We start from the raw sequence: 25,447 nt of genomic DNA on the forward strand, positions 1-25,447 counted from the left end.
CTTTCTTATGCCCGAGAAAAGACTTTGTTCCTAGCCAGACTGTGTGATAGATAATCTCTCTCACAGGTTCTGTGGAAGCCTGTTTGAGTGCAGTGAACAGTGAGGGATTCTGTCTGGTGGAAAAAACTATTCCATGGTCGTCGAATGGAGGTTTCCACCCACAAATATTCGACGTGTGCGGATGTTCCTCAACGAGAGAGAGAGAGAGAGAGGGAAAAAGAGAGGGAAAAGAGAGAGCGAAGGAGAAAGAGAGCGTGAGAAAGAGGGAAAAAGAGAAAAAGAAAGAGAGAAAGAGAGAGAGAAAGAGAGAGCACGAGATAAATAGAGTGAGAAAGAAAGGAGAGAGAGAGAGAGAGAGGAGAGAGAGCTCTCATTATCTCCCCTTGCCAGCTGTAATAACTGGCTAAGCTTCAGTAAGAGGCCTTTTCTCTCCTCTGCGACTCCACTGTAGTTTAACTTGAACTTTGTCAACTCCTGGGGATCCCAGTCATTTTCAGTAGATCAGACGTTACAGTATCATCCAAACGCTCACCTTTAGAGGGGCCGCGCCTTCTTCGTCAGAGTCTCTGAACTGTACACACACCGCTACGTTTCTTGCCTGGAAGGATAAAAGACACTTCAGTCAATACAATAACTCAACCCAGGAAGGACGACAGTCGGTGAATTATAATGTGAGCTGTAAACCCAATGACCCACTGAACAAAAATATAAACGCAACATGCAACAATTTCAACGGTTTTATTGAGTTACAGTTCATATAAGGAAATCAGTCAATTGAAATAAATAAATTAGGCCCTGATCTATTGATTTCACATGACTGGGTAGGGGCGCAGCCATGGGTGGGCCTGGGAGGGCATAGGGGCCCCTACTTGGGAGCCAGACCCAGCCAATCAGAATTTAAAAAAAGCCCACAAAAGGGCTTTATTACAGACAGAAATACTCCTCAGTTTCATCAGTTTCATCAGCTGTCTGGGTGGCTGGTCTCAGACAATCCTGCAGGTGAAGAAGCCGGATGTGGCTTCTTCACCTGACCAGAGCAAAAGCTCTGGTCAGCATGCCAATTGCACGCCCCCTTCAAGACTTGAGACATCTGTGGCATTGTTTAGTGTGACAAAACTGCACATTTTAGAGTGGCCTTTTATTATCCCCAGCACAAGGTGCACCTGTGTAATGATCATGCTGTTTAATCAGCTTCTTGATATGCCACACCTTGTTACGCGGAATGACGCTGTTGAGACGAAGCAGGTACGGGGAGTAAAACATTTAATTATAACGGACAGAGACGAGACAGGAACAGCGTCAGAATCAAATACAAAGACAATACAACACAGCAGCAGGGAACAGAGCTAGGGAACTGACAAATATAGGGGAGGAAATAAACAGGTGATGAATGAGTCCAGGTGAGTCCAATATCACTGACGCAAGTGACGAGGGAGGGCAGGTGTGAGTAATGGATGGCAGGAGCGTGTGATGCAGGGTAATCTGGTGCCCTCAAGCGCCAGGGGAAGGGAAGAGCGGGAGCAGACGTGACACACCTGTCAGGTGGATGGATTATCTTGGCAAAGGAGAAATGCCCACTAACAGGGACGTAAACAAATTTGTGCACAACATTTGAGAGAAACTCGTTTTTTGTGCGTATGGAACATTTCTGGGACCTTTAAATCAGCTCATGAAACATGGGACCAACCCTTTACATGTTGCGTTGTTGTTATTTACACACACATCTCCCTCCCTCCTTTCCCCCACCTTTGCGAAGGTCTTCTGGTTGTCGTACTTCAGCTGCAGGGGATAGACATACAGGTGGTTCTTGTAGACAGTGAAGGGGTAGTTGTACTTGGCCTCCTCAGGGAGGAACTCCTCCATCTCCACTGAGACCCTCTCACACTTCTCCTCAAAGGGCTTGACTGGGATGTATGACGAGGTCACCGTGTCTGAGGGAGAACAGTGACACTATCAACCAATGAAATGGGTTATATGGCGCGATTGCCAGTCAGCCGTTCAATATTTTTCAGTCAGATGTAAACAGCGGACGAGGCAAAATAGGGGAAACTACCCACTTGAGAAGTCCGGAGGCACACACTCGATGGTGACATTCAGCTGTCCAGGGATAGTCTGCAGCTTGCTCTTCTCTGGCCTGTAGGGGTGAAAGTGTATGAAACAGTCATAACAGTATAAGTATGTACGCCTGCAGTGCCAACAGACACTAGGATGCCGACTAACATGTACGTAGTGCAGCAAGCACACCAAACCACCTATACTGTACACTCTTAGAAAAAAGGGTTCCAAAAGGGTTCTTCGGCTGTCACAATAGGAAAACCCTTTTTGGCTACAGGTAGAACCCTTTTGGGTTTCATGTAGAACCCTCTGTAGAAAAGGTTCTATGTGGAACCCAAAAGGGTTCTACCTGCAACCAAAAAGGGTTATTCAAAAGGTTCTCCTATGGGGACAGCTGAATAACCCGTTAAGGTTCTAGATAGCACCTTTTTTTCCTAAGAGTGTACAGTCACAACCATCACATGTCTTATTGACTCACTTCCTGATATCAGCCAGCATCTTGATGAGGTCATCGGTGGAGATCTTGCTGCTGTCCTGGCGATAGAGAGGAGAGAACTTCCCGTCCATGTCCAGACTGCCCTGGGCATCTTTAAACACTTGCCTGGTCCAACAGAGACAGGATCATGTGTAAGGAGGATGTACATAGTAAAACGCAGGTGAATATTCAAACGAAGACGCCTGAGGTCGCAAATAAATCATCACCGCACTGCCAGTAAACCGTATTTCCCAAATAGTCAGTGAATTATTCCACAGTTTTCCATCTGATGTGTATGAGAGCTGTGTCTTACTTGGCAGCCCAGGCGAAGGGCATCCTGTACTGGCCCAGGCGCTGACACGTCTGCTTGGCAGCCTTCAGCACCTTCTGGGCTGTCTGGAGGGGAACACACACGTGTAGAATGAGTCCGATGTAACAGTAACAGGTTAATGAAAAGGTAATCACGTGATTTATAACAGTGGCACAGCTACTCAAACAATCATGATGGAAACAAGACCAAAATAGGCAAAACATGGGAGGCAATTCAGTTTTTAAAAAAGTTAAACAAGACACTTTAACATGACATAATACACACAACCCAGACAGACACTCTACTCAAACTTTTAAACAGTGGTTTTGGGGGGGTTATGCTTGTCCTGTGCCTGACTCATGGTCTATTAATAGCAATAGAAGTAAGTGTTGGTAGAAGACCTTGTTGATGTCTGAAGGGACACACACACACACCTTGTTGATGTCTGAAGTCTTGATGTAGGGCTCAGCACAGTGTGTAATGCCGTTCTGTAGGACCTTCTCCACTCTGGCAACCAGGAAAATATCAGCATGGGGGTTGGTCACTGAGAAGATACCCTGGAGGAGAGATGAGGAAGACAGGAAAGATGGAGTAGAAGGAAAATGGAGGGATGAGGAAGAAAGATGGAGAAGACTGATGAAGGAAAAATGACTCTTTGAGACGGCTAGGCCTAATGACTGCTGCTCTTTAATTATTTGTTACTTTTACTTTTTATGTATCTATTTTTTTTTACTTAACACTTCTTTTTCTTAAAACTTCATCGTTGGATAAGTACGCATTTCACTGTAAGGTCTACATCTGTTGTATCCGGCGCATGTGACAAATAACATATGATTTGATTGATTTGAACTTTGCCATTTATTGTTTTTCTGTTTGAAACTGCCATTAGGACTTCAGTAGCTCCTAGTCATTGTATGAGGGAGAGTTTATCAACTGTCTCCTGGACAGGGCCTGCAGCTGGGAAGTGGTTGGCTGTCTGTTAGTGGCTGAAGTTATACAGGAAACCCAAACAGAGCTGGAACTATTTTTGGGTCAGTGAGATGAAGCCAACCGTGGCTCTTACACAGAGCGTCACACACACACACACACACACACACACACACACACACACACACACGCAAAAACATGTTCTTCTGTGAGTGGCAGCAAAGTAAGAATGGAGTTCGTGACACATTTGGAACACATTAAAAACACATCAGCTTCGACATAATCCGGACGACAAGTTGCATTACGTTGCTCTCGCAAGGGGTCTAGCTAAAGATTCTGCTACCAGAAACAGATTTACATGGGAGATACCCATGTAAATCGCAATATAAAGCTGGCACTGAGTGAGATGGAGGGGAGCCTGCTAGCGCCCGTACTAGTGAGACACACCCTGACTTCAGTTGTGCAGTAGAAAGATGAGGACAGGCTGTCCTTGGACTACACCCAAACAGCACCTCAATTACACTGTGATCTGCTGGTGTCCAAGGCTATAATCAGACAGTAATCATAGAGGAAGGCCATTATCTATTTCTCTGTGCCCTGGTGGACATTGCTAGGTTCACACACGGCAAGAGCCTACTTTAAAAAAAAAAAACTTTACTTAACTAGGCAAGTCAGTTAAGAACAAATTCTTACTTACAATGACGGCCTACCAGGGAACAGTGGGTTAACTGCTTTGTTCAGGGGCAGAACGACAGATTTTTACCTTGTCAGGTCAGGGATTCGATCCGGCAACCTTTCGGTTATTGGCCCAACGCCCACTAGGCGACCTGCCACCCCAAATCAAGTTCTGTTTTTTTGTGTCAACGAGAGTGAGAATGACCAATGTCTTGACTGATTCTATTCTGTTTGATACTCTCCGTTTCCACTCTGTTCTTCGCTCTGTTTCTGGGTCCAGATATTTTATTACAGAGTATTTCCATTCCACCTCACAGGACTTTCTGCGTCCAGAGAGAGGGAGAGCTCTGTCGTGTTTCCATGTTGTCTGGGGATGGGAGGTGCAGCACTGTAGGCAGTGGGGAATGGCGCTGTCTCCAACAGAACATTTTAAAAACCCTCCTCTGGTCCACAGAGAAAACACTTTGCTGTTTTAAAGTTTTGACGTTGGGCGGCTAAAAAATGTTACAGTTTTAAAAGCTAGTTTCCTGCAATTCTACACATTTTGCAATGGGGCCGAGAGAAAATGTGCAGTTTTAAAGCTAATCATACACACTTTTCAATTTGCTTTTGCCGTGTTCTTATGCTATCTGAGTGACTCAAGCGTTATAACAAAATCAACGCGGGCCCCATGTCAAGAAATGTTTTGTATTTTAGATTCTCCCTGACCGTCTTTTATTTTGGGGTGATTGTTAGTTCTCAAAGATGATCTTATTAAAAAAGATATTTCTCCATTCTCGTTTTCTACATACTTTATGTCTGGTTTTAGTCGTTTAAGTTCATACTGACAGGGGCATATGTCTACAAGCTAGCTAGCTAATTACCTTAGAGGTTTCCCCGGACGATCTGACGTTGTAACGCCTCACTTTGATCTTAAAAGCGCGTCACGCTGCACCACTGCTAAATAAATATGGGGGAAACACGGGTACTGTGATTTACTGCTGGGTACCACCGCTACTGAGGCCGGGTCATCCTGTAACTGTAAATGGGACCAGCAGCAGTTTGTGTGTGCGTGCGCGGGTGTGTTGGGACATCCCACCGGCTGCGGGAGTTAACACCGCACGCTACAGCTAGCACCCAAGAGAAACACACACCATGCTGAAACTGGACTGTTCTTTTCAAGTCGACTGGCTTCAAACTGTTTAGCAAAACAGTGAGAGTCGGGCAAGGGAAGGGTGGATTTCCCTGCTACTAGAGCAACTTTGATATTGCAGTTTGATATTGCAGTTAGCCTTTGAAACGGCAATACTAGCTATATACAGTGGGGGGAAAAAGTATTTGATCCCCTGCTGATTTTGTACGTTTGCCCACTTACAAAGAAATTATCAGTCTATAATTTTAATAATAGGTTTATTTGAACAGTGAGAGACAGAATAACAACAAAAAAATCCAGAAAAACGCATGTCAAAAATGTTATAAAATGATTTGCATTTTAATGAGGGAAATAAGTATTTGACCCCTCTGCAAAACATGACTTAGTACTTGGTGGCAAAACCCGTGTTGGCAATCAGAGGTCAGACGTTTCTTGTAGTTGGCCACCAGGTTTGCAAACATCTCAGGAGGGATTTTGTCCCACTCCTCTTTGCAGATCTTCTCCAAGTCATTAAGGTTTCGAGGCTGATGTTGGGCAACTCGAACCTTCAGCTCCCTCCACAGATTTTCTATGATATTAAGGTCTGGAGACTGGCTAGGCCACTCCAGGACCTTATTGTGCTTCTTCTTGAGCCACTCCTTTGTTGCCTTGGCCGTGTGTTTTGGGTCATTGTCATGCTGGAATACCCATCCACGACCCATTTTCAATGCCCTGGCTGAGGGAAGGAGGTTCCCACCCAAGATTTGACGGTACATGGCCCCGTCCATCGTCCCTTTGATGCGGTGAAGTTGTCCTGTCCCCTTAGCAGAAAAACACCCCCAAAGCATAATGTTTCCACCTCCATGTTTGACGGTGGAGATGGTGTTCTTGGGGTCATAGGCAGCATTCCTCCTCCTCCAAACACGGCGAGTTGAGTTGATGTCAAAGAGCTCCATTTTGGTCTCATCTGACCACAACACTTTCACCAGTTGTCCTCTGAGTCATTCAGATGTTCATTGGCCAACTTCAGACGGGCATGTATATGTATTCTTGAGCAGGGGGACCTTGCGGGTGCTGCAGGATTTCAGTCCTTCACGGCGTAGTGTGTTACCAATTGTTTTCTTGGTGACTATGGTCCCAGCTGCCTTGAGATCATTGACAAGATCATCCCGTGTAGTTCTGGGCTGATTCCTCACCGTTCTCATTATCATTGAACTCCACGAGGTGAGATCTTGCATGGAGCCCCAGGCCGAGGGATATTGACAGTTCTGTCGTTTCTTCCATTTGCGAATAATCGCACCAAATGTTGTCACCTTCTCACCAAGATGGTTGGCGATGGTCTTGTAGCCCATTCCAGCCTTGTGTAGGTCTACAATCTTGTCCCTGACATCCTTGGAGAGCTCTTTGGTCTTGGCCATGGTGGAGAGTTTGGAATCTGATTGATTGATTGCTTCTGTGGACAGGTGTCTTTTTTATAGGTAACAAGCTGCGGTTAGGAGCACTCCCTTTAAGAGTGTGCTCCTAATCTCAGCTCGTTACCTGTATAAAAGACACCTGGGAGCCAGAAATGTTTCTGATTGAGGGGGTCAAATACTTATTTCCCTCATTAAAATGCAAATCAATTTATAACATTTTTGACATGCGTTTTTCTCAATATTTTTGTTGTTATTCTGTCTCTCACTGTTCAAATAAACCTACCATTAAAATTATAGACTGATACTTTCTTTGTTAGTGGGCAAACATACAAAATCAGCAGGGGATCAAATACTTTTTTCCCCCACTGTACAATACATATAGATTAAAGTGAACATATTTCATAGCTGCTGTTCTCATTTACCCAATTACTGTATAATGAGGAGTTAAGGTTAAGGAGATACACTTTGAAGCGTTGAGATATTCAACAGATTATTAACACGAAAATCCTCTGGTCAAAATCCTACAGCGTTGCATGGTAGTACTGGCTGTAGCACTGGATGGTGGAGTTATGTCGTGTGTTTACGACCACGCGGACAACAGGCTCAGTAAACAGCGTAGCATCAGCCTGAATCTTAACGAGCTTTGAATAAAAAGGGGAAATCAACTGTATCATTCGGACTATGTCCTGGTTCATAGTAGCGCCAGCAGAATCCCCCAGACACCAGAGGTAGTCCAGTGAAATCAGGAGAATCAGTCAATTGCTCTCTCTCACACACACACACGCTGCATTGTGGGTAAATGCATGGATGTGCAGTATTGTGGCACCGCATCGACTAGGGTGTAAGACGAGAGGACAGCCACTGTCGAGCAGCACCGCTGACGACAACACCTTGCAATCCCCGACGGGAGTGTCTCATCTCTGGGTGTCTAATGCCTGCTGACCGGTTCGTTGTGGGTCATCAGGAAAAAAAATGCATTTACAAACAAAACTCAAGCCATCTTCACATCCCTGTCCTAACCAACTGATCATCTTAAGCAATCATGTCAAATAAGGGAGAGACTTAGTTTGCAATCTTAGGATTCTGTGATGCCGCCATCATTTCTACAGACACACAAGCACGATTTTGTCTGCGTGTGTGCTTGTGTGTAAACAAACACAACACAACACACAGAACATACTATATAGGTCAGTTAAGGTCACTATGGTCCTACCTGAGTGGGGTATTGCAGCAGAGACTCAGCCACCCTTTGTAGAACGGGAAGACCATTCCCTTTCCCTGCATCCCCGTTCACTCCTCCATTCACCCCTCCTCCTCCTCCTCCTCCTCCTCCTCCCTCTGATGTAGGGGAGAGTGGAGAGGTGTCGGTCAGCATCTCTCGTACACAGGGAGGGTTGAGGTCCACGTGGAAGTCAGAAGAGATCTTACAGCTCTTAGACACGTCAAACAGGGCCAAGCTGATGAAGAACGGCTCCACCTGGATAACAGAGAGAAGAGAGAGCGTGCGTATGTGCGTGTTTACGAGGTACAAACAAAAGAGAGCGTGTGTGTATACGAATGTATTTCCACTGTAGACATAAGCATATTAGCTTGAATGATGGCGACCCCACTCCTTCCAGGAACCATGACGCCTATGTGAGTTTGAGTGCAACGAGGTCCCTCCATATAAATCTCGGCCAACCTCCCTTATTCCCCTCCCCAGACCCTATAAATGCTCTAGTGGGAATGTAGTTATTTATCACGGTGTTTTATGTCTAGAATAATCCACTCTGAAGGAGGGAGAGAGGGAGGACTCAGTAGTGTGTTCTATACTGCTGGCTCATGCCAAAGAGGCTCTGCATTCGTCTCACACTCCAAACAGGAAGCTAACTTCCTTCATCAGGGAATCTGAATGCGGATAATGACTTAGGTCTCTATACAGCAATTTGGGAATCTATCTTGAGGTATTTCAAACGTGCAATATTTTAGGAAAAAACATAACTCCCGGAAATTCTAACCATAATTCTTTATACTTGAAAGATCAAAAAGTGATCTGAAAATAAGTTGAATATACAACATAAACACAAATTCTGATGTCGTTTTTGGATCTGTTGTGCCCTGTTGTACGTTACTCCTATAGGACTTACGTTGGAGCAGGAGGATAGGGTGTGTGTGTGTGTGAGCTTACGTTGGTGAGGACCCCGTCCCCCCTCTCGTTGGCACAGCCCTGCAGGCTGAAGGTGAGATCATGGCAGCTGACGGCGATGCGCCGGCCAAAACGCTCCTCAAACGGCTTCACATCAGGCTCTATACCCGAGAAGTCCAACCTCTGGAGAGAGGAGGGGTGAGTGGAGACGTGGGGGGAGGGAGGAGGAGAGGAAAGAGGTGGGAGGAGAGGGAGGAGGTGGGAGGGATGGGTGAGGAGAGGAGGGAGGGAAAAAGATGGAGAGAGGGGAAGGAGGAAGAGGGGGAAAGGAGAGTGGAGGAGAGAGGTGGAAGAGGAAGGAGGGGAGAAAAGGGAGGAGGGAGGTGGAGGAAGTAAAGAGGGAGGAGAGGGAGGTCAGGAAGAAAGATGAAGGAGAGAGGAGGGAACGGTGGTTAGCTTCTGGCACCCATCCCCATGGAAACATACAATATGCAAACACAGACATTCTCTAACTGAGAGGTTCACTCGATGCCAGTTGAGCCAGCAGCCCTGGGACTGCCCAGACAGACAGGGTATATCATGCATTGATACACCTATACACTGCATACTACAAGCCTGATCTAATAGACTTAAACAACATTAACAAACATATTGGGAATGAATAGAGTAAAACACAGACGGTTCTAACCTGTGTTTCAGGGTCCAGGGAGAAAAGCTTTTGTCTCCCCTCGTTCCTGTTCATTTTATTGAGCTGGTCTGTTTCCCTGGCATACTGCCGAGAGAGAAAGGAGAAAAACAGACAAAGAACAGCCTCAGGTCACAGTGAGATCTCCATCCTCCCTCTCTCCTCTCACACCATCCAATCCATCCATCCATCTCCAGAGAGAGACTGTAGAGTTAACCAGGAAGAGGAGCGCTGGGACATCTCAGACCAGACTGCTCTCTCTGTTCTCCTTGTGCTGTTCTGGGTTTATAGGCACATTCAAGCAGTTGAGGTGGTCTCTATGGGATAAGCATCAGCTTCATCCCAAATGGCACCCTGTTCCCTCTAACGTGCACTACTTTTGCCATGGGCCCATAGGGCTCTGGGCAAAAGTAGTGCACAATATAGGGATTAGGGTGCCATTAGGGCCGCAGCCATTGACTAGAAACACATTGCTTATCAATAATCTATCTGCTAGAACCTAAAAAGTGTTCTTCAGCTGTCGTCCATAGGAGAACCCTCCTACATGGAACCCAAAATGGTTATACCTGGAACCAAAAAGGGTTCTCTTATGGCAACACTCGAAGAACCCTTTTTTGAATAAAACTTTCCTTTCTCTCCGATCGAAACAGGATACGCTCTGTCTGAATGACCCTATTAAAACCTCTCCACCATGTGGCTAGAATCACTACCACGTGTGTGTGTGTGTGTGAGGAATATCCACACTGCTAGAATAAAGCACCGCTGCTAATGAGGCCAGAGGTGAAGAGAGCAAGTCAGACTGAAACGTACTGCCAACATCCACCAGGCTGGATCAATCAGCAACGGGGTTTACACACTACGCGTAAGAGGAGCGCGCAGACGGCTACATTACGTATCAGATGCTTAGTAAAACCTTTCAAAAATGAACAGTAGGCCTACTTTATGGGATTCCTCTGCAGTGTGTGATCGATGCTGATAACAGTAACACCATGCCCAAACCGCGTGTGCCATCGTGCGCAAATTGATTTTGTCCCCCCACACCAAACGTGATCACGACACGCAGGTTGAAATATCAAAACAAACTCTGAACCAATTATATTAATTTGGGGACAGGTCGAAAAGCATTAAACATTTATGGCAATTTAGCTAGCTAGCTTGCAGTTGCAAGCTAATTTGTCCTATTTAGCTAGCTAGCTTGCTGTTCCTAGCTAATTTGTCCTATTTAGCTAGCTAGCTTGCTGTTCCTAGCTAATTTGTCCTGGGATATAAATATTGGGTTGTTATTTTACCTGAAATGCACAAGGTCCTCTACTCCGACAATTAATCCACACATAAAACAGTCAACCGAATCGTTTCTAGTCATCTCTCCTCCTTCCATGCTTCTTTTTCTTCTTTGGACTTTATATGGCGATTGGCAACGAACTTTCATAATAAGGTGTATTACCATAACCGACCTCAGTTCATTTTTCAATCACCCACGTGGGCACATGTTCCTAAAAAACAATGAGAAGATAGCACGTGGGTAAATGCTTCCAAAAACCAATGAGGAGATGGGAGAGGCAGGACTTGCAGCGCGTTCTGCGTCACAAATAGAATCAACTTCTATTTTAGCGCCTGGCAACGCAGACGCTTGTTGGCGCACGCTAGCAGTGTGGGTGCAATGATTGAATAACATGTATGTGTACATTTATTTTGCAACACTCACGCACGCGACACGACCGGTGTGGTCAGCATGTAACAGCATTACCTTGATGAGTTCAGGGTGAAGGCTCCTCCCCAGACTCTCCAATAGGCTCTCTCCTTTCCCCTGGCTGCTGCTGTCCTCATCTGATTGGACGAGAGAGGAGTCAGTCAAAAAGAGTACTGACCATAGAGCCTCATGTATGATTGGGATGAGTATAACAGCATCTGATATTAGAGCACCTTTTCCTTCCTCTGATCCTCCTAGAGTTGTGTACTTGGATGTTCATCTGCACAAAGCTACTGGATGATTCTACTCAGTTGTGGAAAAAGTACCCCAATTTTCATTCTTGAGTAAAAGTATAGATACCTTAAAAGAAAATGACTCAAGTAAAAGTCACCCAGTAAAATACTACTTGAGTAAAAGTAAAAAAGTATTTGGTTTTAAATGTACGTAAGTATCAAAAGTATAAATAATTTAAAATGTCTTATATTAAGCAAAGCAGATGACACAATTTTCTTGTTATTTTAATTTAAGTATAGCCAGGGTCACAGTTCAACACTCAGACATAATTTACAAATAAAGCATTTGTGTTTAGTGAGTCTGCCAGATCAGAGGCAGTAAGGATGACCAGGGATGTACCCTTAATAAGTGTGTGAATTAGACCATTTTCCTGTCCTACTAAGCATTCAAAACGTAACGAGTACATTTGGGTGTCAGGGAAAATGTAAGGAGTAAAAAGTACATTATTTTCTTTAGGGATGTAGTGGAGTAAAAGTAAAAGTTGTCAAAAAATATAAATAGTAAAGTACAGATACCCCCAATAAACTACTTAAGTAGTACTTAAAAGTATTTTTACTTAAGTACTTTACACCACTGATTCTACTTCATGAGCTTTTCCTACTAACTCTGCTACGTGTCTGACTTCATTTAGTGTGCTGCAGGGGGAACTGGCGACCAGCCAGGCTAACTGACTCCCACAGCTTTCTGCTGTATTAGCCAAATCTCTCAGTATCTCAGAGGCATATGAGAACTTACTGTACTTGTTTTTAGAGGGACATTTGAGGAGAGAGGGTCTACCCTTATGAGAAAATGAATGTCCCCAACTGTCAATTGCTCGAAGGCTGTGCACACAGGCATACATGCAGACACACACACTCGTGCGCGCAAAAACGCACAGACAGACACCTATGCATGCAAAGACACACGTGACCGATTCCAGTGAAGTTTGAAATGGGAACTAAATTCTAGAGGCAGATACCAGTGAAACTAGCAATACAATGCTGCCTTGCTGACCAACTGTTGTATATCATCCTGTAATTGACTATTTAGGCTTTTCAGTGTGCGTTTACAGGTTAGGGGAAAGGATTTGAAACTCCTAGAGGAGAAGACTGTGTTGAAAGACAGGTGCAACTTTTCTTTGGGAAAAAATGGCAGGAGTGGAGTAGCTAAATACAGTTTTTTACAATCACTTTGGCACTAATTTCAGAACCTTCATGTCACTTTTCAAAACTCTAGACACAATACGCACAACCGATGATCAAAATGGACATTTTTCAAAACTCTTAACACTTTTTCCAATTGCTTGGATACAATACACATAAAGCTAAAATCACCTGTTTAAAATGACACAACTTAACATCAAAGTATTACAATTTCAAAATGCAATTCACACATTACATCTGAGATGACTGTCTATTCACTTCATTACAATGATCTAACTATCAATTGATACAACTGCTCAAAATGATAAGTAAAAATGTTTTCGTTTTATGGAAACTGATGAACAATATTCCATGTTTAGATCACGAAAGTTTCAGGATAACGAGATCCATTGACACCAATTACCGTGGAACATGAAACAATTGGACTACATTATCTATGGATGTAATATTTCATCATCATTCTTTATCAGACACTGTTTCTATGGTCTCATGTACCACTTTTCCAGACCATGTTTTCAGATTTGACATTACTTTATTAGGTACACCTATCTAGTACTGGGTAGGACTCCCATTTGCCTACACAACAGCCTGAATTATTCATGGTGTTGTACGTTAAGAGATGCCCTTCTGCACACCACTGTTTTAAACGGCCTTTCTGTTAGCTTGAATAAGTCTGGACATTCTGCTCTGACCTCTCTCATTATTAACAAGGTGTTTTTGCCCGCAGAACTGCCGCTCACTGAATGTGTTTTTTTTTTATCGCACCATTCTCTGTAAACTCTAGAGACTGAAGTCAGGGCAGCTGTTTCTGAGATGCTGGAACCACCATGTGTGGCACCAACAATCATACCACGGTCAAAGTTGCTTAGATTACGCATCTTACCCGTTCTAATGTTTGGTCGAACAACAACTAAAGCTCTCTACTCTATATACTCTATATATTGAGTTGCAGGCATCCACATGATTCGCTGTTCGAAGGAGCAGGCTATTTGCGTTAACATGCAGGTGTACCTAATAAAGTGGTCAGTGAGTGTATGTATGCAGGCCCTTGTAATTGCTTTTCCAATACTGCCAACTCATTACTGATGATTGACTTCACATTGTGGTACGAGTATATAGTGAAATGAGTGGTATCCATCTACAACAACATAGCGATAACATTGGAGCCGGCAGGTGATCCAGGTCACAATAGAGGTCAAGCAGTGGGAGGAGGAAGACGTGGCGGTCAAAGGAATGGCAGGAGACAAGCACCCCTTCTGAGAGGTGGTCGTGGGCCTCGTTTGAGAGATGTGGTGAAACGTGGTAGAGAACAAGGCCACGGACCAAGACAGCGGCAGCAACAGCAAAGAGTGTCCAATGAAATCGGAGCAATCGTTGTAGACCATGTCGTAAATCATGGCATGAAAATGACTGAGGCAGCTACAATGATTCAACCAAACCTCAGTAAATCAACCGTGGCCTCAATCATCAGAACTTTCCGCAATGAGAACCGGTAAGTCTGCAGCATGCACTAAACATTAGGCTACTCTCAATTGTCAAATGATTGTACAGTGGTTCGTTATTTGAAAGTTGCAGCATACTGTAGCACAGCTTGCGTGGTGCCGCAGAATTCTATGGCACGTTATTTAAGTGCCAACCACTGGTACCATTAATGTTAGTTAGTGCTAGTTTGACCACCAGAGGGCATCTTTGAGAAGCATTTGATAGCCTTCAAAAGTGGCTGTACTAGAGAATTTAAAACATTTCTTTGTAAGAACATAGTATATGGGACAGATTTTAAGACATTTTGCTTAATTAATTTGCTTAATATTATGGTGTTTCTATTCCAAGAAAAACTAAAAACCCTCTGGGTTTCCATTAGGATGGAACGGAAAATATGGCGCTGTACAACGTGACGGTCGGGAGTAGGCTACAGTACAGGACTATTTAGCTAAAGAATCCCTGTGTTTTGCGGGCATGCGGGAGACCGGGATTCCATTTCCCAATGGGGAGGAAGGAGTATCCTTGTAAATAAGAATTTGTTCTTAACTGACTTGCCTAGTTAAATAAAGGTTACATAACATTTCTACACCATAATTGTAGTCTAACCAATACCCAAACAGAGATTCAGTCAAAATAAAAATCTCATTGCTTTATCAAGACCAGTCCCCATGCTTGTCTCAGAGCAGCGTGAAACGGTGCTAAAATAGTTGTAGGCTATTGCTTAAAATCCTATTGCTTCTAACTTCAATATGCTCTTTAAATAAATAAGACCTACACCACTTTTAACAGCACATTAATCAACACTTGTGAGACTCATGTCGCCTATGGTAGGCCTACAGGATATCGAAAAATATGACGTGACTCTCTGCCAATAATTACATACAGAGGACTGGAGGATTCTAAATTAAAACCAAAAGCCGTCTCATGGGTCTCATGAGGGGAACGGCACCTCCATACCTTCAGGCTCTGATCAGGCCCTACACCCAAACAAGGGCACTGCGTTCATCCACCTCTGGCCTGCTGGCCCCCCTACCTCTGAGGAAGCACGGTTCCCGCTCAGCCCAGTCTAAACTGTTCGCTGCTCTGGCACCCCAATGGTGGAACAAACTCCCTCACGACGCCAGGACAGCGGAGTCAATCACCACCTTCCGGAGACACCTGAAACCCCACCTCTTTAAGGAATACCTGGGATAGGATAAAGTAATCCTTCTAACCCCCCCCCCCCTTAAAAGATTTAGATGCACTATTGTAAAGTGGTTGTTCCACTGGATATCATAAGGTGAATGCACCAATTTGTAAGTCGCTCTGGATAAGAGCGTCTGCTAAATGACTTAAATGTAAATGTCTCCCGGTGGCGGACTGCACGGGTATCTGTTGCAACGCATTTTGCATTGCGATGCGGTGACTTCGACAGCTGCTCCATTGGGGAGCCCCCATCCACAAAGTATCAAAATACAGAAAGGTGTTGGTAAAAGTACAGTTGATGTCGGAAATTTACATACACCTTAGCCAAATAAATTTAAACTCAGTTTTTCACAATTCCTGACATTTAATCCTAGTAAAAATTGATTTAGAGAATGATTTATTTCAGCTTTCATTTCTTTCATCACATTCCCAATGGGTCAGAAGTTTACATACACTCAATTAGTATTTGGTAGCATTGCCGTTAAATTGTTTAACTTGGGTCAATCGTTTTGGGTAGCCTTCCACAAGCTTCCCACAATAAGTTGGGTGAATTTTGGCCCATTCCTCCTGACTGAGCTGGTGTAACTGAGTCAGGTTTGTAGGCCTCCTTGCTCGCACATGCTTTTTCGGTTCTGCCCACATTTTCGATAGAATTGAGGTCAGGGCTTTGTGATGGCCACTCCAATACCTTGACTTTGTTGTCTTTAAGCCACAACTTTGGCAGTATGCTTGGGATCATTGTCCATTTGGAAGACCCATTTGCGACCAAGCTTTAACTTCCTGACTGATGTCTTGAGATGTTGCTTCAATATATCCACATAATTTGTTTGTTTCCTGCTGTTTCCTCCAGCATCTTCACAAGGTCCTTTGCTGTTCTGCGACTGATTTGCACTTTTCGCACCAAAGTACGTTCATCTCTAGGAGACAGAACGCGTCTCCTTCCTGAGCGTTATGATGACTGCGTGGTCCCATGGTGTTTATACTTCCGTACTATTGTTTGTACATATGTACATATGAACATGGTACCTTCAGGCGTTTGGAAATTGCTCCCAAGGATGAACCAGACTGCACAAAGTAGATGTCCTAACCGACTTTCCAAAACTATAGTTTGTTAACAAGAAATTTGTGGAGTGGTTGAAAAATGAGTTTTAATTACTCCAACCTAAGAGTATGTAAACTTCCGACTTCAATTGTATATTGTCCTGCTAATAGCCCATAATGGGCTGTTATAATACTGTACGTGGTGTCCAGGTCAGGATAACCAAAACATTTATTTATTAAAGACTATCAGAAAGAATGTTGGTACTTATTTATTTTGATCCAAAGCCATGAATGAGTGAGTCACTCAGCTTTATGTAGGTGCTGCTTTATGACTGTGCCATCAACTTGATAATATATAATGATATTTTGGAGGTTATTTTGTTTCCAAAAAAGCGAAAGTGAGAGATTGTAATCTGAATAAAGGTCAAAATAATATTTGTAAAGGCCAAAACATTTATTTCTGTTTAAAGAGGGTGAGAAATGCTGGGCCAATTGTACCGCCCTATGGGACTCCCAATCACGGTCGGATGTGATACATAATACATTTTGTGGTATTATTTGTTGTCTTTTCTGGTGGATTAAACTGAAATTGCAGCCAACCTAACTTCGAAATACAGCTGACGATAGAATTCTCTCCCTACCCTGCTTCTAGGCAAGTCTATTGTCCAGCTACCTGCTAATAGCCATAATGGTGCTGTACAACATGACTGTGTGTGTTTGAAAGAGTATTTTCCAGTAAGCAACAATTTGTTTACCTTCATTAGACAACTTTGTCCCAATATTTCTGCAATTCAGTGATGTTTATTCTCATAGTAACTCGTTATGGAGCCATAACTAAATAAACATTGGCATTTTGAAAGAGTATTTTTATCATTATTTTATTGACGAAAGCATAAAGATGCCATTATTAGTTACATTGTTTTAGTTTGAACGTGCAGACTGGCACTAAGAACAGAGGGAACGTTTCCCTAGTCAGCGCTATTATTAGTGCAATGCCCCTGGAAGTGTTGCTCTGTGCTACCCAGTGGGGTAGCCCAGTGCCCACCTTCCTCCTCCTCCCTTCCCCATGGGCTAGGTCCGTCCCGTGCCCCCCTTCCTCCTCCTCCCTTCCCCATGGGCTAGGTCCGTCCCGTGCCCCCCTTCCTCCTCCTCCCTTCCCCATGGGCTAGGTCCGTCCCGTGCCCCCCTTCCTCCTCCTCCCTCCCCCATGGGCTAGGTCCGTCCCGTGACCCCCTTCCTCCTCCTCCCTTCCCCATGGGCTAGGTCCATCCCGTGCCCCCCTTCCTCCTCCTCCCTTCCCCATGGGCTAGGTCCGTCCCGTGCCCCCCTTCCTCCTCCTCCCTTCCCCATGGGCTAGGTCCGTCCCGTGCCCCCTGCCCTCGTGCCTTGAACCTCACGCGCTTTCAGTGGATACAGCTGGAGAACAATATATATTGTCCTGCTAATAACAGGGTTAATAATATATCAGTGAGAATATCTAAATTAATAAGAATAACTCTAAATTAATAAGAATAATAAGAATAATCGCTTTGTTTAAAAAATAACAATATTTTGGAGATCATTTTGTTTTCAAATAACATCAAATGAGCAACAAAAAGGCCATTCTTGAACACGGGGTGAGACATTGTTACTAATTTGTAAATAAAGCCAGTTTGTTATTTAGAATTATTTATTTCTGTTTTAAGAGGGAGAGAAACCAAAAACCTACAGTTATCTCATGGGTCTCCCAGTCGAAGCCCGGCACAGGTATTGAACCAGCATCCGTAGCAACGCCGCTTGCACTGCTATGCAGTGTCTTAGACCGTTGCACCACTCAAGCACTGTACAACGTGACCGGTCGGGAGTGGGCTACATTACAAAATAAATAATAAAAACCTTAGTGTAACAACAGTTTTAGTAAGTAATACTGAAGTTGTGCACAATTATCAGATCCTATTTAGGTTTATGTCGCCCATTCATTGTCAGTTAGAGACACAGTAGGACCCGAAAGAATAATCAGTGCTCTAACTCCCCCTTGTGGTGGTCTGGAGCAATGAAGTGGTGACGCAGGGTACCGTACTAAATTACCTCTAAGTACTGCAGCATAATCGCAAAACTTTTAGTGGGGCAACCACTGTATACTGCATGCCGATGTGTACCACAGAGTAGGTGATGTGACTAAATGTGTTCTTACTGTCATTTTCCCTGCAGAATTGAGACTAGGCCAAATATGGGAGGCAGAGGCAAAATTCTGACTGACCAACAAGAGCGGGCTGTGGTCAATTTGGTTCGGGCCAGAAATGATATTCGCCTTACAGAAATTCGGCAGCACATCTTGGACACTGACGACATGTACAACAATGTGGAAGCCATACGTTTGCCGACTATTGCACGCATGCTGAAAAGGCACCAGGTGTCTCTAAAACAGCTACACCGTGTGCCTTTAGAAAGAAATGCAGACAGAGTGAAGCAACTGAGGACTGAGTATGTTCAGGTATGTTCAGTTTCAAGATGCCTGTTGTGAAAAATTCCCCCAAAATTCTACATCATTGTAATCAGTAATTCTCTTTCCAAAACGTCTTTTTAGAGGGTGATGAAGCTGGATGCTGACGAAAACCATCACAAATTCCTCTTCTTGGATGAGGCAGGCTTCAACCTGGCCAAGACAAGGAGGAGAGGTCGGAATTTCATTGGCCAACGGGAAACCATCCAAGTACCTGGACAACATCACCATGTGTGCTGCTATATCGGAAGATGGTGTGGTGGGACGCAGACCTCGTATTGGATCATATAACGCAGCTCTCCTTGTAACCTTCCTTGATGAGCTAAATCAGGTCTCTAGAGCTGATGGCGTGACCTATGTCATTGTGTGGGATAATGTCAGGTTCCACCATGCTCAAATGGTTTCAGGCCCATCCACAATTTACCACCCTGTACTTACCCCCATACTCTCCTTCCCTTAACATGATTGAGGATTTTTTTCTCCACATGGAGGTGGAAGGAATATGATAGGCGCCTTCACGAACAAGCCACCCTTCTCCAGGCCATGGATGACGCATGCAATGATTCGCCATGCCCGAAGATTCTTCCCAAGATGTTTGGCTAATGAAAACATCCATTGTGATGTGGCTGAGAACCTGTGGCCAAATCCACAAGACAGGGTTGATAGAAGTACAGTAATCAATCCTTTGGTTTGCTTTTTACAGTAAGCCAGGTGAGGAATACTGCAGTTGACGTTTTACTGTATTTTTTATATTTTTTTGTAGCTAATTATTTTTGCTTTGATTCAAAGAAACCTATGTTGTGATTTTATTGTATTTCATCAATACATTTCAGATTTTGTTCAATGATTCCACTGTGTCTGTAGTATTCTCTCTACTAGTCCTTTTACAGTGATGTATTTACGCGTAGTACCATCATGAAACAATTTTGTACTACAATATTTAATGATTGTACGAACAACTACACAGTATCTTGTGTGTGGGTGATCTAAATGAATGTTCCTATGGTATTTCATGATAAATTAATTATTTGAACCAATGATTCTGCAAGTGCAAGGTTTCTTTAAAGATATGAATGCACAATGCAATGTTTTGAACATTGGACAGCCTGTGTTACAAGTGATGACCGTTTTGAGTTTTGCGTCTAGAGTTTTGAAAAATGACCACAAGGTTCTGAAATTAGTGCCAAAGTGATTGTAAAAAACTGTAAGATGTTGAACTGCAGGTCTAGGAGAGTACACAGTGTGTGTGTGTGTGTGTGTGTGTGTGTGTGTCCAGTCCATCCTCACCCAGGGCACAGTCTAGGCTGTCTCCTCCGTTCCTCCTGTCTCCTCCCTCAGTGCTGCTCTGCAGGGCCTGTTTCAGGGTGACCACCCACTCCTCCATCTCTGCCTCGCTGTCCGCAGACAGGAAATGGCTGTAGCGCTCCTGCATCTTCAGCTCAAAGCCGTTCCGGCGCATCTTAGGACACTGGAGAGAGGGGGGGGGGACAGGGAACAGAGGGTTGGTTGGAGTCATTTAGTAACATCATCTTAAAGCAGTTCCAACCAATCTTAGGGCACCTGGGGTGAAAATATAGACGTTTGGTTGGAGTCATTTAAACATTGTGGCTCAAAGCTCAAAGCTGTTACGGTGCATCTTAGGGCGCTGGGGAGGAGAGAAAGAGAACAGGTCTGGTGGGATCAGCATATAACCTAATAACACTCGGCCCAACACTCAAACGTGCTAGTGAGTAGACAGCTAATATTTACATTTCAAGTTTAGCCAACTTGGATCTAATTGCTAGCTAGATAACGAGGCAGAGCAGTAGAATTGTTATGAACACACCCTTCTGTCTGTCTCCAACTGTTGAAACGGCATGCTAGCCTGTCCACTTTGTTCAAACAATACCTTATTTCTCAGAATGAGAACGAGTTGCCAATTCCCTATATTGTGTTTTATGCTTATTGCACATTTATAAAACACAGACTAGACAGCTAGTATAACAGTCATGGTTAAAATGCTGCTAGGTACCGATTTAGGCCTAAATCTTTATTAGCAACTAATCCCACTGGGCACAGATGTCATTTGAACGTGTAGATTGGTTTACAATTGGTGGAGTTGTCAACTAACGTGAAATCAACAAAAAATGTCACCATATTGGATTTAGGTTAAAAGTTGGGTGAAAAAAAGACTAAATTCCCTTACGTTGATGACTTTTGCAAATCCAATCAGTTTTCCAAGTCGATCCAACGTCATCATATTCTTTGTTGAAAGGACGTGGAAACAACGATGATTCAACCAGTTTTTTCCCATTGGGCTGTTGTGTTAAAAGCCGGATTCTGAGTGTGCTGCTGCTATTTCTGCCTCTTTAGAGTCCAGAGATTGATTACCTATTAATTGTATTAGCATACAATGATCTATTTGATTATCACAGACTTCCTGCCATGGCTGGCAGGAGGAAAGTCTACTGTCTAGGACAGACAAGACAATATATTTAGATTTGTCTGTCTCCATAAAGCCCAGAGCGGATGATGTGCCTCTGTAAGCAAATGGTCAATCTATTCACGGGGCACATTAGGAACAAACATTAACCATATACAAAGATATACTGTACTGTATTATTCACAACAACCACACGACGTCAATGATTTTCAAGTCAAGGTGAAATAAGGGGCCGTATTCAATGAGCATCTCAAGGTAGCTGATCTAAGACGGGGAGTCCATTTAATCTAATTGTGATCTAAAAGACCAAACTGATCATAGATCAGCACTCCTACTCAGAGACTCTTTGTGAATAAGGGCCCAGGTCACCTGAATGACGTCTATACAGGAGTCCAGGTAGATGGATCCTTTGGTGTCCTTGCAGTTCTTCTCATCCTTGTAGGAGTTGAGGATGTAGGAGCCGTCTGGCAGCTGGGACAGGTAGAAATACCTCCTCTTAAACACCTGATAATCAGAAGAAGGGTTCCAATTCAAAATCATCCAATAGCCACGCAGCTTTTATTTCTAATAGTGTCCATCTGCTGTACAGTTTAGTAGATGTGTGGGTACAAAGGTAGATAAGGCTGGTGATCAAACGTATTGTTGTGGCACTCAAATATAGTTGTAGATACTTTTTTTGATTAGCTGAGTCAGGTAGGGCCCTATCAAATCCGCGATGCGGAGAACGCGGACGGAATCACGGAATCCAGACATTCAAACGGAATTCAACAATATTCAAAAATGCATTTAATTTATTTGAAAATTAATTAGCTCAGGATTATCATAAAACAGCTCTGGATTATTATAAAACATGAACAAAATGCATCACTGATTCTTATTTTCCTTCTTTCTTTATTTCTGAAGAGGCAACGTGGGAATGGTCCTGTCCGTGTGTGCGTGTTTGTTTGTCTACCACTTTGTGTAGCCGTTAGCGATGATGCTAATGATAACCGTCTTACGGTAGATGGAAAGGCTTTCCCAAAAAACATCTAAATTAAAATGTTAACGACAAAGTAGCCTATGCCTACCTGCATAATGATATTATGATTATTTGGTGATTTGTGATTAGCAAACTCTACAATCAGAAATAGAGCTAAGCAAACACGTCTCTTGCTGGTGCACACCTGAATAAAAGGTTATGTAAACCCCAAAATAAAAATGTACTCGAAGTCCTCAAGTGGTCTCCTGATGTGGTTTAAGCATTGTTATGGACTCAAAACATCCAATTGTGTTGTTTTCATATTTAAAAAAATTATTTTGAGAGCGAAAACCTGAAAAAAATGGGAAAAAACTGAAACCTGGGAAAACAAAACGGAAGAAAATGAATATTTATATATAACTGATTTTATAGGGCCCTATTCAGGTATGTTAGTGCTGAACAAAAGCCTGCACAGTCCTTTTGTGGTACATGATCTACGTCATTTCTTGTACATCTACAGTGCATTCGGAAAGAATTCAGACCCCTTGACTTTTTACACATTTTATTTCGTTACAGCCTTATTCTAAAATGGATTTAAAAAATGTTTTCCTCATACCCCATAATGACAAAGCAAGACAGGTTTTTAGAAATTTTTGCAAATAAAAAAAGATCACATTTACATAAGTATTCAGACCCTTTGAAGCATTTTTGGCAGCGATTACAGCCTTGAGTCTTCTTGGGTATGACGCTACAAGCTTGGCACACCTGTATTAGGGGTGTTTCTCCCATCCCTCTCTGCAAATCCTCTCAAGCTCTGTCAGGTTGGATGGGGAGCGTCGCTGCACAGCTATTTTCAGGTCCCTCCAGAGATGTTCAATCGGGTTCAAGTCCGGGCTCTGGCTGGGCCATTCAAGGACATTCAGAGACTTGTCCCGAAGCCACTCCTGCGTTGTCTTGGCTGTGTGCTTAGGGTCATTTTCCTGTTGGAAGGTGAACTTTCGCCCCAGTCTGAGGTCCTGAACACTCTGGAGAAGGTTTTCATCAAGGATCACTCTGATCTTTTCTCTGTTCATCATTCCCTAGATCCTGACTAGTCTCCCAGTCCCTGCCGCTGAAAAACATCCCCACAGCATGATGCTACCATCACTATGCTTCACCGTAGGGATGGTGCCAAAGAGTTCAGTCTTGGTTTCATCAGACCAGAGAATCTTGTTTCTCATGGTCTGAGAGTCCTTTAGGTGCCTTTTGGCAAACTCCAAGCGGGCTGTCATGTGTCTTTTACTGAGGAGTGGCTTCTGTCTTCCGGCCACTCTACCACAAAGACCTGATTGGTGGAGTGCTGCAGAGATGATTGTCCTTTTGGAAGGTTCTCCCATCTCCACAGAAGAACTGTCAGAGTGACCATCAGGTTCTTGGTCACCTCCCAGACCAAGGCCCCTCTCCCCCGATTGCTCAGTTTGGCCGGGCGGCCAGCTCTAGGAAGTCTGGGTGGTTCCAAACTTCTTTAATTTAAGAATGATGGAGGCCACTGAGTTCTTGGGGACCTTCAATGCTGCAGAAATGTTTTGGTATCCTCCCCAAGAGCTCTACGGACAATTCCTCCGACCTCATGGCTTGGTTTTCGCTCTGACATGCACTGTCAACTGTGGGACGTTATATAGACAGGTGTGTGCCTTTCCAAATCATTTAGTTATGACATTTGTGTTTCTTTACGTAATATGTAATTGTTGTACTGTATAGTTTTGTTCAATATTTTGTTAGTGTACATAAGTCGTTTTGTCTGAAACTTTGTTCCCCCTGCTGCTGTTGCACCAGGTCTCTCTTGAAAAATAGATTTTATCTCAATGACAAAAACCTGTATAGGTTAAATAAGGTTAAATTAAAGAAAATCATACAAATATCCAATCAATTGAATTTACCACAGGTGGACTCCAATCAAGTTGTAGAAACATCTCAAGGATGATCAATGGAAACAGGTGTCACGCCCTGGCCATAGAGAGGGTTTTGTTCTCTATTTTGGTTAGGCCAGGGTGTGACTGGGGTGGGCGTTCTATGTTCCCTTTTCTATGTTTTTGTATTTCTTTGCTTTGGGCCGAGTATGGTTCCAAATCAGAGGCAGCTGTCTATCGTTGTCTCTGATTAGGAATCATACTTAGGCAGCCTTTTCCCACCTGTGCTTTGTGGGATCTTGTTTTTGTGTAACTGCATGTGAGCAGCCCAGAACGTCACGCTTCGTTTTCGTCTGTATTGTTTTGGTGAGTTTCATATTTATTAAACATGTGGAACTCTAAGTACGCTGCGCCTTGGTCTACTCCTTTAGACGATCGTGACAACAGGATGCACCTGAGCTCAATTTCGAGTCTCATACCAAAGGGTCGGAATACTTACATAAATAAGGTGTTTTTGTTTTTTATTTTTAATAAATGTGCAAACATTTCAAAAACCTGTTTTCGCTTTGTCATTATGTGGTATTGTATGTAGATTGAGATTTTTTTTTTTTAAATCAAATTAAGAATAAGGCTTTAACGTACATTTTTGGGGAAAAAGTCAAGGGGTCTGAGTACTTTCCGAATGCACTGTATAGTCAGTAGACAAGGATGGTGGGTGAGCTGTTCTGACTCACCCTCATGGAGACAGACAGGCTGCTGTTGATGTTGGCTTTCTGCAGCCAGCCCTGCTTCATGATACCCCCTCTCTGAGAGCACAGAGATGACGAGTCCTGGTGACACACACACACACAGGAAGGAGAGATAGTATTGATAATGGGTATGGATATACAATCAATAGGCTAATACACACACATCACACACACCCACAGACAACACACCCACAGACAAACACACAGATACATGTTTGCACAGATACACAGACAAACACAAACCCACGCAATCACACAAACAGAAATAATAACCACACATTCACAAAGAAAATAACTTTTGTCACTGAGTCTAACACACACACACAATGTGCCGA

General features: G+C 43.5%; 1 protein-coding gene across 3 annotated transcripts in view; it reads right to left on the reverse strand.

Moving 5' to 3' along the window:
* LOC115198315 (dedicator of cytokinesis protein 11) overlaps window positions 1-25,447 on the reverse strand; it is a 115,095-nt gene that overhangs the window by 69,339 nt on the left and 20,309 nt on the right. For all 3 annotated transcript variants that reach the window (XM_029760204.1, XM_029760203.1, XM_029760205.1), the window contains exons 6-18: window positions 25,098-25,193; window positions 21,886-22,020; window positions 20,382-20,562; window positions 11,526-11,605; window positions 9,782-9,865; window positions 9,136-9,276; window positions 8,182-8,445; window positions 3,275-3,397; window positions 2,844-2,926; window positions 2,534-2,656; window positions 2,058-2,134; window positions 1,747-1,931; window positions 533-598 (exon numbers count right to left, since the gene is read on the reverse strand). In XM_029760204.1, coding sequence (XP_029616064.1) covers window positions 533-598; window positions 1,747-1,931; window positions 2,058-2,134; window positions 2,534-2,656; window positions 2,844-2,926; window positions 3,275-3,397; window positions 8,182-8,445; window positions 9,136-9,276; window positions 9,782-9,865; window positions 11,526-11,605; window positions 20,382-20,562; window positions 21,886-22,020; window positions 25,098-25,193 — 1,638 coding nt within the window. The remainder of the gene's footprint in view (window positions 1-532; window positions 599-1,746; window positions 1,932-2,057; window positions 2,135-2,533; window positions 2,657-2,843; window positions 2,927-3,274; window positions 3,398-8,181; window positions 8,446-9,135; window positions 9,277-9,781; window positions 9,866-11,525; window positions 11,606-20,381; window positions 20,563-21,885; window positions 22,021-25,097; window positions 25,194-25,447) is intronic.

This window comes from Salmo trutta, chromosome 8, assembly GCF_901001165.1.
Source record: "Salmo trutta chromosome 8, fSalTru1.1, whole genome shotgun sequence".
Lineage (NCBI taxonomy): Eukaryota > Metazoa > Chordata > Actinopteri > Salmoniformes > Salmonidae > Salmo > Salmo trutta.